This window comes from Scomber scombrus, chromosome 22 (assembly GCF_963691925.1).
Source record: "Scomber scombrus chromosome 22, fScoSco1.1, whole genome shotgun sequence".
In the NCBI taxonomy this organism is placed as follows: domain Eukaryota; kingdom Metazoa; phylum Chordata; class Actinopteri; order Scombriformes; family Scombridae; genus Scomber; species Scomber scombrus.
In genome coordinates, this window is record NC_084991.1 from 3,862,181 (window position 1) to 3,874,714 (window position 12,534).

At 38.8% G+C, this 12,534-nt stretch overlaps 2 protein-coding genes across 3 annotated transcripts in view; one reads left to right on the forward strand and one right to left on the reverse strand.

Moving 5' to 3' along the window:
• Positions 1-8,576: 8,576 nt before the first annotated feature.
• nopchap1 (NOP protein chaperone 1) lies at positions 8,577-11,053 on the reverse strand. The gene is made up of 4 exons (XM_062443981.1): positions 10,966-11,053; positions 9,293-9,367; positions 9,022-9,155; positions 8,577-8,922 (listed from the first exon to the last, which is right to left on the reverse strand). The coding sequence occupies exons 1-4, from the start codon at positions 11,024-11,026 to the stop codon at positions 8,731-8,733; spliced, it is 462 nt and encodes a 153-aa protein (XP_062299965.1). The 5' UTR covers positions 11,027-11,053; the 3' UTR covers positions 8,577-8,730.
• A 674-nt stretch (positions 11,054-11,727) lies between these two features.
• Positions 11,728-12,534, forward strand: part of slc41a2b (solute carrier family 41 member 2b) — a 43,048-nt gene continuing 42,241 nt past the window's right edge. The window contains exon 1 of one of the 2 annotated variants that reach the window (XM_062443687.1): positions 11,728-11,842. The gene's annotated coding sequence lies outside the window, so the exon portion shown is untranslated. The remainder of the gene's footprint in view (positions 11,843-12,534) is intronic. The other variant, XM_062443686.1, reaches the window with a different exon arrangement.

Sequence of the window (12,534 nt, forward strand, 5' to 3'; positions counted from 1 at the left end):
TACAGTCAATGAGCTGAAATGCTTTACCAATAACACAAAAGCAGACTGCGTCACAATCTGTTCTGGTGAGTGCGGATCAGTGGCTGCCAGTACAAATATACGGCTGGGATTTCCACTGTTATTGTTATTGCGTAAGTGAATAAAATATCAGACCCAAAAACCCCAAAATATACCCAAAGTATCAGTCCACAGTCCCAGATTTGAAGTTTTACCTCAAATGCTGATGTTTAAAGGTACCAAAATGTTAGGGGCCATTGTACTTTTTTCCTTTTGCTAACCGCAGAGTTGTATTAAGTGACTAATTTAATTTAGATACCTATTTTTTAATGTACAAAACATCATTAAAAATCTAAATATTGCTTTTCAAATGTGATGTCAGCCGATACTGATAGGATGTCAAAATGAATGACATTTTTCTCCAAACAGACAACACAGTATCCACCTTTTAAAGTATTGCTTCAAGGAGCTGAAAATCATGTAGACATGCTGCAAATACCTTTTTAAGTGACAAGTGACACAGATATTTAAAAGTAGACCTTTAGATTATTTTAAAAGGTCAAAAAGGCCAAACATTAGCATGCTAACATGTTGATGTTAATCATAAGGTATAATGGTTACTGGGATCATCTTAGTTCAGTGTGTTAGGATTTGAAAATTAGGACTAGGCACAGAGTACAGCTGAGTTTGATTTCTGATGTTCCTATTATAGATTTCTTCATAGATTTATGTTGAGAGATGTTCTGTGTTTTGACAGATAGCTCTAAAGCCCTTGCTTCAATCCATTTTGTTCAGTTTACAGTCTTCCACATGAAATCCTCTTGAATCCCTGATCTTTGATAGATCCTCAGAACTGTCAGATATGAAGACAGAACTCAAATCTGCAACTCATGTAAAAGGAGCTGTTCTCTTATCCAGGCCCCAGGTGGAGGAGCTGCTGTGGAAGAACTGTAGCCACTACAAACTGCAGTGGATTCACAGTTTAAGAAGCATCATGTTAACCCAACATCACAGAGAGTAGAAGCACTCACAAGATCACTTCAGATTTAGTTTTTTTTTTTTTTTTTATCGAATTCCACACCACATCTTTAAAAGACAGTCACAAATATGAACAATAGGTTGTTAAAAACTGTAAAGGGAGCAACTGAAGGGGCATTTTTTAATAAAATAAAATTCATTGATATAATCCGAGTAAGGATAAATAACTTTTCTTCTGTTTCAAAATCACTGCAACAGCACTGTCCATGGTCCTGAAACAACAGCTCAGCAATAATCACATGTGCCAATCATTTTTGTTGTTTTTTACTATTTTTCTATAGGGGTTACGAGATCCTTTATGGATGAAAGTGATGCTGGAGCTTTCTAGGATGGTTTCTTGACTTCCACACAGGAGTCCTGCCATGAAATCAAAAGCAAACATTGTTAATTGTCAATGAAGGTAGCTGTAAGAAATATCATCCATGTAGTGTGTGTGAAGTTGGCTTTAGCCTATCACCACATCACGTCAATTTAGATAGTTTTGCATTCTTAATAAGGGGCTTACTTTCTCTGTTAGTTGACTGAAACCATGCTCTTGTGCTTGTCTTTTTGAATGGTGGAGGAGGGTGGGGTGGGGGGTTTAGGGATTCACCTCTTCTGATTGGGTCTGGAAGAAGGTTTGGTGCCATTAACACATCTTGAACATACAGTATGTTTATGTCAATTTTGGTGATTTTCATAGTCTTGATTAGAGATTTACTTGTTTAGTCTACTGAAGCTTTTCCAGCTTATCCTGTGGTCTGTCCAGTTTTCTTCTTTGTTATCACAGAAAACCCTGGATGTGTTGCTTACAGGTTGAATCTCTGTTCTCCATGTTGGATGTCCTGGGTGAAGGTTAATGAGGTTCCTATAATCCTGGAGGCTGCGTATATACAACAAAACAACAGCATGATGGAAAGTAATCTGCTCTTTTAAACAGGGTGGCCTTCAGAATGTGGAGTAATAAGAACCTGTGATACATAACTCTTATTGAAGTGTGAGGTTGTGGCTCTCAGGATCAGGGTTGTCTGATTGGTGGATGGGTGGTTGCTGGAGATTAGCATGTGCACTCACTGGTGGACAAGCTGCAACACACTGAAGCTCTGTGGACAATGCTGATTGAAAAAAAATACCATTTAACTTGGTGGGGTCAGTTGCTGTATACATTTTAAAAAACTAAATAAAACAATAGAGTATTTTTTACTCATTTAATGAGTGACATAAAATGGATAAATAAGACATCATTAAAAAAAATAATAAGTGAAATTAATTGGGGAAAAAACAGGTCACTTTCATTCCATGACAGAAGCTTTTACTTACGTTTCTTAACATTAAATTATTTGCAGTTGCGTGGGTGGTCGAATGGATCCTCTGTTAAATTAAAGGTTGTTGTTTTCTTCAATCCCTGGCCCCTGCCAGTCACAAAGGCCAGTCCTCAAGGTTACAAAGAGAAAATACAGCTACAAATGAAGATGGATGGCTCGGCCCTGGTGCAAGACGCGACCTAGGACATACAAGCCCCACCAGGTGCAAAGGCTACCCACAGAATAGTCAGCCCCATCAGATGTTAAAAAGAAACCCACAGCCCTCAAGTACAAAAGCCTTTCCAGACATAAAGGCCCACCTTCAGGCTTTCAAATGCAGAATCAAGCCAATACATAGAGATAGACCCTGGTGCCAGACGCTATCGAGGGCTACTACCAGCCCTGCCAGACGCAAAGGCCCTCCTTCAGGCTTTCAAAAGCAGAATCCAGCCATAACACTGAGATAGACCCTGGTGCAAGACGCAACCGAGGGCTACCACCAGCCCTGCCAGACGCAAAGGTCAGCCTTCAGGCTTTCAAATGCAGAATCCAGCCAATACATAGAGATAAACCCTGGTGCAAGACGCTACCGAGGGCACTACCAGCCCTGCCTGACGCAAAAGCCGGCCTTCAGGCTTTCAAATGCAGAATCCAGCCATGACATTGAGATAGACCCTGGTGCAAGATGCTATCGAGGGCTACTACCAGCCCTGCCAGACGCAAAGGCCCTCTTTCAGGCTTTCAAAAGCAGAATCCAGCCATAACACTGAGATAGACCCTGGTGCAAGACGCAACCGAGGGCTACCACCAGCCCTGCCAGATGCAAAGGTCAGCCTTCAGGCTTTCAAATGCAGAATCCAGCCATGACATTGAGATAGACCCTGGTGCAAGACGCAACCAAGGGCATTACCAGCCCTGTCAGACGCAAAGGCCCGCCTTCAGGCTTTCAAATGCAGAATTCAGCCAATAGATAGAGATAGACCCTGGTGCAAGACGCTAACAAGGGCACTACCAGCCCTGCTTGACGCATAGGCCAGCCTTGAGGCTATTAAATGCAAAATCCAGACACAAATTTGAAATAGACCGTGGTGCAAAAAGCTACCAAGGGCACTACCAGCCCTGCCAGACGCAAAGGTCAACCTTCATGCTTTCAAATGCAGAATCCAGCCATGACATTGAGGTAGACCCTGGTGCAAAAAGCTACCAAGGGCTACCATCAGCCCTGACAGACGCAAAGGTCAGCCTTCATGCTTTCAAATGCAGAATCCAGCCAATACATAGAGATATACCCTGGTTCCAGACGCTATCAAGGGCATTACCAGCCCTGCCTGACGCAAAGGCCAGCCTTCAGGCTTTTAAATGCAAAATCCAGCCACAAAATTGAAATACACCCTGGTGCAAGATGCTACCAAGGGCATTACCAGCCCTGCCAGATGCAAAAGCCCGCCTTCAGGCTTTCGAATGCAGTATCCAGCCACTAGATAGAGATAGACCCTGGTGCAAGACACTACCGAGGGCTACCACCAGCCCTGCCAGGCGCAAAGACCAGCCTTCAGGCTTTCAAATGCAGAATCCAGCCATGAAATTGAGATGTTGAGACAGTTGGCTCCTCTTCTCCATGGCTTTCCTCACAACTAGAGTCTTCAGAGAATGTGCTCCATTCAACATCATCATCATCCTCATCATCATCAGGTTGTCTAGCTGTTCAGGAAGATGATGATGATGCGCTTGACGTTCAAGAAGCTGATGAAAAAGTTGAAGATGCGGATTAGCATGCTGAAGATGTTGTTGTGGCAGTTCAAAATGCCAATGAAGAAAATCAAGATGTTCTTCCGCTTCCATCAGGTCGTCCCAGCCTGGTTCCAGTGCTGGTGGACCTTCGAAGGGAAGAGGTCCCATGTTTTCTTCATCCCTATCAAACTCATCAAAATCCTCATCATTGCCATCAGCAGCATCATTGCCATCGTGACCCTGATAACCATCGTCATCGTTTTCATCGTCCCCTTCCATGGACTCATACCCAGAATCATTGATGCTTCTGTCAGACAATTCAGACAACTCATTACTATCATCAGTGTCTTCGTCACTCTCAGCCTCTTGACGATTGTATTCCTCGTTCTCATCTTCTTCACTGAAAGATCTGTCCCTCAAGACACCCTCAAGACCATCATCAGCCTCTTCTTCCTCTCCTTCACTGTCCGAGGACAGAGGGGAAATGCCTTCACCTTCATCTTCTTCTAGAATGATCTCTGCTTCCTCATCGTCCGAGGAGATGTAGATTGGGAAAGCATCACCTTCATCTCCGTCGATGATCCTGATTAGCTCAGGGATTCCTTCAGCGGCAGGTTGTTCAACGATGTACAAGACACCTGCAGGGACCAGATTAATAATAGATAAAAATAATTACATTTAAGAACTATCAATCTGCTTGATCCAGACTGAGTATGTGGTTTAGTAAGATTGGATTGACAGTGGTATCTTTCTTGCAGCATCAGCGGACAATCATTATTATTATATATAAAATAATAAACCAGACATTAGCTTTTTCCAACGCAGTAACATCTTTAAACAAGAAGAATGACAAACACATATACATGGGAAACATGTATGTATGTATGTGAAACAGGTAGCACTCTAATTTTGGCAGATAATATGGTATTATGTTTATATATGGAATCGCAGATGTCAAGTTGCAAAGGTCATGTTCTGTGAAAGAGTTCGAGGCAGAGTGTATGTGCAGAGATTTAGCTAAAGAGCAGGATATGTGGTGTGAGAATGCAGGAGATCAAGCGCAGTTTGCGAGCAGAGTATGATGATTCTCCACTTCTACAAAAATAGTTTACAGGTGACCTGGTAAAGCCTACCACATCCTTTACTATCACTAATCAATATGCATATCATTTTAACACGAATATATTTGTGAATTAAAATCTAATATATGGTATTAAATACATATTAATATAAAATCCATATTTACATAACACCGTTTTACATCCAAAACAATAATATTTTCCCGTGGGCTCACCACAATCCAATTTATCTACAATTCAGCTTCATCACATCATGTAGCTATTCTTTTGGAAAGGAGACAAACATGAGATCACTGGAAACAGACAGTTCATAATCTGTGTGTTTGCAAGAAATGTTTAAAATACTGAGCTGTAGCCTTGCAGTTTTCCAGTAGCCTATACGTGTTCATAGATCATGCGTAATTAAGCACGCTGGACCCTTTGAATTTTAACAAATCACAGGACTCCTATAAATAACAGCACAAACACCTGAGCCTCTGTGCTCACTTTATCTGCTTATTAATCTCACACTTTATGAGTTGTAGGCTACATCATCATGGAGCGTGCAGGAGACTGTGGCCTCCTGAACGCACGGCGCGCACATTCAGTCACACGCACAGTTGCATAACAAATCAACAAACAGGCACCTCTTCTATTTTCTCTCACTAGGAACGAAAATATATTTCAGTGCAAAGATAATAAAATACACGTGTGGCTGTATGAAGAGGGTTGATTTTTGATAGGTAATGATTATACTCAACAGTTCAAAAACAGACAACTGCTTCAACCTCTCGCCTTCACGCACGTTCATAACAATATCTAATGTTGCGTTTGGAGGAATATGTAAAAATGAGTTCAATGAGGGGGCAAAACTGTGACTTTAAAAGGACTCCGGATCCTTTTTATAACATCTCAGCTGTCCAAACAGTATGAAACGGGCTCCGGTTTGTTTACACATACGCGTTCTTACGTGCTGACGTGCTGACTTATAGCTCTCCTAAAACTTCCATTATCTCCATGGTTACACAAAATATACATTTTATGATTTTTTTTATAACGCCAAACCTAATTAAATGTATGCACTCAAACCAACAGTGTTAAATCCATACACTAGCTACTGTTAACACTTTCCACACCTTTCCTGACACATTATACATACATACATTAATACATTTAATAATCATTTACAGAGAGAAAACGTCATGTGTCACCCAATCTGTGTTTTTCTAACTGTTCATAAACAATCCAGCACTTGTCCATCTTAAAATTGAACAAATTATGTTCATTTTTTGTACTGAAGAAGCTTTTGCATTTTTTTAGGGAGATGCATGAATGATGTAAAACATGAATTTATTTGTCTTACCTTCCAGCAGATGATCGGGGTCACGCAGGTGTTCCTCTCTAATGGGTGGGGCGTTGACAGGCATTTTTCCAGCAGGTTGCTCTTTCCAAGTTAGATCTGTTATCCTCCGGTTTATTTCTCCAATAATATCCGGGTTTTTCCCCCCAGATATATAGATATTTTCCAGCGGTCAGGATTTGCCAACAAGTCCAACAAGTCCAGTCCGAGTTCAGAGTGAGACAGAGGAAAGCTCGTGTCATCGTTCTGTTGCCATGACTGATATTATGATATGTTATTATATTTTCTATACTTTATATTGATAGAGTTTAACATGCTGACTGATGCTCTTATGCTTGGAAACATTATTTAAAAAGCTGATGGTGTTACATCAGATAACATGTTATATTCTCCTGCATGTCTTTAAGAATTCAGTGTAAGCAAAGTTTTCATTTACCAACAAAATCTTATTTCATTCAATTACAATGAGAAAAAGATTTCTGAACTAAGTGTTATGTTAAGTCAACAGATTATAAAAATGAAACAATAATTTCTGAAAGAACTTGAAATGTTGAAAACTCAACTTGTATTCAAATGTTTTTTTATTTATGAATCATTATTTATGTTTTATTTCAAAATGGCATTTTTCCTGATGACATTTTTATTCCATGTCACATTTTATGTCTCCATCACTTCTCTCCACATAAAACTTTACTGTGAAACAAATCAGTTCTTTATAACTTGTTTCCCCCCCAAATGTCCTCAAAAAGTTATCCATCAGAACTGGAGAATTGAATAAAGTGAAGTAAAGGTGTTGATCAACTATAAAAAAAATACAGCCATAAATTCAATCTAATCATCAGCAGAGTTGGAATGAATGTCTGGTCATTTTTTATCGTAAAAAATATTCATTGATTAGTTTCTAATTTAAATAAAAATCATACTTCATTTTAGGCTTTATTATATATTTCTCCAAGTAACTTACTGTAAAAGTAGTTTTAGTATCATGTGTTGGATCAGCAACAGTTTAAATCATCATACTGTCATGTTGTGTCAGACTAAACACCATTTATAGGAAAAAACAATCTCTATATAGTTTATTTACCTCCATACAGTAAAATAACTGAATAGAATACAAGTTGGCAATAATTGACAGTTATCTATAATGACTCACATACACAAAATCATTCATCTGTGCTTCTTTAAATGTGGCTGTACGTTAGGAATCATATTCCTTCTTCTCCATCACATCACAAAGGAGCCTCAGGAAGGTTGTAAATATGATGGACAATGATACACAGGTCAGGAGCAGCTTTAAAAACAACTCTAATGACCTGTGGTTGAATCAGATCTCCACATACAGATTTCAATCCACTTTAAAATGTGTTACCGTTGACTCACGAGCCTGTAGCAGAAGGAGAACTGCACCAATCCACACAGACTGAAAGCTGCAGCTACTGAACACTGACATGAAGGGGTTAAACACTGCTGCAAAACAGGTATCTTGTTTTATTTTTCTAATCACTTTGACATTAAAGTCTGTTGATCAGTATCTAATAAAAATGTTTTCTCAATGAATCGATCAGTCATTTGGTCTGTAAAGTGTCAGAAAATGATGAGAACTGTCATCATTATTTCCCAAAGGCCAACATGCAACTTAAAGTGTCTTATTTTGTCCTGATCAACAGTTAAAACTCAAATATATTCAGTTTACAGTCAAACTGAGGACTATAGAAAACAGAAAATATTCACATGTAATACACTGAAACAAGAGAATTTGAACTTTTCTGCATAAAAATGACTTAAAATGATTCATTTATTTTCAAAATAGTCACTTATAAATGTTTTGTTGAATTGTTGCAGCTTTACTTCTAATCTCGAGACATGTCCGACCACACAAACTTTACATGTGCCTTATAAAAAGGAGAAAGTCTGCTGTATAAAAACATGTATTTCCTGTGAAGAAGGTGATAGAAAAAGAAGCTGAAAACAAGAGGATCCACACATTGTTGTGGCTGAATATGACAAATGAGAGGTCATAGCGTACAGACTGGATCTGTTCTGGCTCCAAAGGCACTTTGAAGAATATGACCTTAATGTGTAAAAAATAATAATAACTGTTGTTCCCATAGGGATGAGGAAGGTCCACATCTCTCCACACATGAGCTTACTGTCCACTGTCTCTGTGGAGCAGGTTTATAATCCCTTCACTCCTGAGGTAGAGGAGGTTTCATCGTCTCCTCAGAGGATGAAGGCAGAGAAACCTGATACACAGCTGACTCGTCTACTCCACCTGCTGGCCCAGGACTTGGATGTTGACTTTCTTCTTCTTCTTGGCTTGGTGTCCAGGGAGTTTCAAGTTCTGCTCTGTGATCTTGCTTTCGTCATCGGAGTCCGAATCCTCCGACGATTCCGAAGAGTCGTCGTCTCCTTCAGAGTCGCTGTCCGACCCGCTGAGCTCCACCAGAGCTACGTCCTGATGGCGAGAGAATGAAATCATGACTCGGCGCCACAGTTGGTGTGTTTTATCTCTGGGATTGTCTTTCTAGTTCAAATATTAAAATGTGACACTCACCATCTCTATGACCCTCTCCGCCTCCTCCACGCTCTCTATGTCAAAGCATCCAGCGGGGGATTCCTCAATCTGCTGCTTCAGCTTCTCGTTGGCCTCGGCCATCTGTGGGAGGAAGCTCTGCAGCCGCTCCAACACTGAGGCACAACAAAGCAAAGCACACACCATGACTCCTCTAGCTCTATTTTTTTTAAATCTTAGTTTTGTGCAATTAAAAAAAAAAGTATAAAACCAAATGAATAGCAAGTTAGCATTGAAGGATGTTGAATCTCACCGCTGCTTCTTGGGACTCTCTCTGTCTGCAGAGATCCGCTGGCCTTTGGCTTGAGGAGAAGCTTCTCATTGAGACCTGGAAGCACATTTAACATTCATATTAGAGGATGTCTGAGTTGTATTTTCCTTTAAATGCAAGAAAATGTACTTTGCAGCTGTAACCTGCCTCATAAAGGTTGTGTAAATATTCAATATCAACCATCAGATGTCAGTCAAACTATATGATGATGATGTGATGTTATTCTGTTATCATTAAACACATTTCTGTTGTCAACGTGAATGAATCTGGGCAACCTCTCGTTAAAAATGATTCATTAAAGTCTTTGTTTGACACATTGAAGAATTTGGTCTCATGTAAAACATATCCATTAATCGGATTATTTCCCCATTAAACTCATTTTACATGTGTTCTGTAATGTTAGCAAACTGTGAACATGTCCATTACAAGTTCCAAGAGCTTGAGAAGAAAACTAAAGAGAATCAATTTATTGTCATAGGAGAGTATAAAAGCAGAAAACATTGACATGTCTTCTCAGGCACTTGATCATTTTATCTAGCACTGGTCTTTTTAATTGCTGCTGCCCGTACAGTATGTGTTTCTTAGGTATGATTAGTTATTCATTCTATTTTCTCTTGTGCTTTGGTCCTGAGAAACGCAATTCGTTCCACTGTATGTATTTAATAGATATGGTTGGAATGACAAATAAACTTGAACTCGATTTGGAACTCAAAATCAGCGACATTTTGACAATTTTTGCTTAAAATTGCAGAAATACCGGCATCTACCTTTTTTACTGATCAACTAATCAATTAATCAACTAATCATTGCAGCTCTAGCAGTGGCTCTGAGATGCAAAACACAACAACATTTCTGGGGAATCATTTTCTGAAATGTTTTTTGTGTTTTTGCACCTCAGGGCCACCGTACACTCTACACACAACATCTTTTAGCATTAAATTGACTCTTTTTGTTGTGATTTTGCACACATTTACCACATTGATATGATAGAAGATGGTTATTAACATTAAACTTATATCAGGATGATTATTTTAACTATATCAGTAAGTTCCACATTTCTGCCTAGAGAATATACATGTATTTGTTTCTTAGTAATTGTTGTTTATTTTGATCTTTCATCTCTTCTTTATGTTAGCACTGGTTCTGTCTTACTATCAGCTTGTCAATCAATTATGAAGCACTGAATGAACTACATTAACCTGTATGCAAGCTGCTATATAAATACAATTTGACTGATTGATTTCTTAAACATGAATCACTCTTTGCATGACACTGCCCATGATTTTGCTGCCCTAATGTCTTACACTACTGTATGAAACTGTACTTATATACATTTAACATGTACATTATTTTCTCACAGCTTTGGAAATATTTCAGTTATCTGCAACATGTCCAGAGCTGGTACATATTTATACAAATGACAAGCTTTCCTGTGAATGAATGAACTCATGTGAGAGGACAGAGATAACCTACAAAACACTTTAATGTTATAATAAGAAACCTATAGAGATACAATGAAGTTAATGTAAGAATAACGTTATACCGCATATGGTGAGTTTAGGTAACTTTCCATTCTATCACAGCCTAACAAGCATTTTACATTCTAACTCTCAACATTTCTTTAACACTTTAACACGAAAGAAAAACATTCAAACCTCCTCCATTGCCACATGTCAGCAAATCCTGCGAGCTCGTTTTCTTTATATTTAACTCCATTTGTGAGGCGATGTTGTTTGCATCGGTACCAACATGTGTAGCTGGTGAGACTAACATCCGGGTGGAAGGTAGGAACATTACTGTGTGTGCTGTGCTTATAGCGCCCTCTGCTGTTTGGGAGGAACTCGGTGTAACACTTGCAGCAAACATTACAGGACTACAGCAGGTATGAAGGCTTCACTTTAAATTAATTTATCTCAAAACACGAACAATAAAAACACGTTTAGATATATACTATATTTGTTATCTACGCATGCGCACTTGCGCAGTACAATCAAAATACCTGTGTGGCACTTTTTGTCCTAACTGGAAAGAAGGTGTGGCAAAAGAGGTCTCACTCTAACTTACTTTTGTTGTGTTTTTTAATTCTGCCAGAGTCGATTTTTACAGAACTCATTGTTTAAACTGACTGTTTAAAGCAGAAAATTGTATTTTGAGTTTTTGATTAGAAAATTAGTCTCCCAAGAAAACGCAATGACTAAAATTAGGAATGAATCATCTCGACTGTGGAAAATCTTTGAATTAATGTTTCATACTACTACTTCAAGTTTTTCTCAAGAATTTCTATGAGCTATATTACAATTAATTTACGCTTATGCTATTATTATTAACCTATATACGCTCGAGTCGTGACACACTTGGACAGTTTTATTAAAACTACCGAGTGAACCTCCTGTAGATATACGATCTTCGGTGGCACTGTTAGCTCTGACGGGGCTCTCTGGGAAGAAGAGAGTCGCATCTTTTTCTCCTGGCTGAAACATCTCCGTGGCGGAAAAAACGACGGTGAAGTTAGCTTCTGATACACCGCAAAAGGTAACAACAACTGCGAAGCTTATATAAGTAGTTTGCTATGTTCTTCACACAGGAGCAAGTAGGTAGCCGTGCCTCCTGCTGTTTTGATGCCTACATAGCCAGCTAACATAGCCCAGTTTAAGCTAACATAAACAAATATGCACAAATAGGGCTTTTCAGTATTAACCGGTGTAGCAGAGAAAACATTAGCTTATTATCTCTACTACAACATATAAATGCTATAAACTGAGACTGAGAAAGAAGGTAGTTGTTTTAAAGGCCTTATTATTAAAAATTAGTGAATTGCTAATGAAAATGTACGCAAACTACGTTTTCTATTAATGTGCGACAAACAACACTGGTAATCGCAAAACTGTTATTAATTTCAGAATAAAGGACATTTTCCATTTTGTCATATGCACTCTGTCTACTCCAGCTAAGCTGTTAATGATGGTGTTCAGTGAACTCTGTTTAGACATGACTCATATTAGGAAGTGAATCAGCCATAAAAACCACTAAGTGCTTAAAATGAGAACAAATAACAGATGTATTGTTTTCGTTGTTTTTTATCCTCGACTTTTAATGTGATGATACAGTATCTTTCCTGCTTTGCTTTCACTTTTACATTCAAACTAAACCCTACCAGTACTACATTCCTCTGCTTGTTATTTACATTCATAGTACGTGACTGTCTCTGTCTGTGCAGCATATTG

Excerpts from the sequence above, each read along its gene's own strand:
- nopchap1 (XM_062443981.1), bottom strand. The coding sequence starts at position 11,026 with ATGGAGTTAAATATAAAGAAAACGAGCTCGCAGGATTTGCTGACATGT. Across the intron at positions 9,368-10,965 it reads GACATGTGGCAATGGAGGAG|GTCTCAATGAGAAGCTTCTC; the intron begins GTTTGAATGTTT and ends ATGTGCTTCCAG. Across the intron at positions 9,156-9,292 it reads GAGAGTCCCAAGAAGCAGCG|TGTTGGAGCGGCTGCAGAGC; the intron begins GTGAGATTCAAC and ends GTTGTGCCTCAG.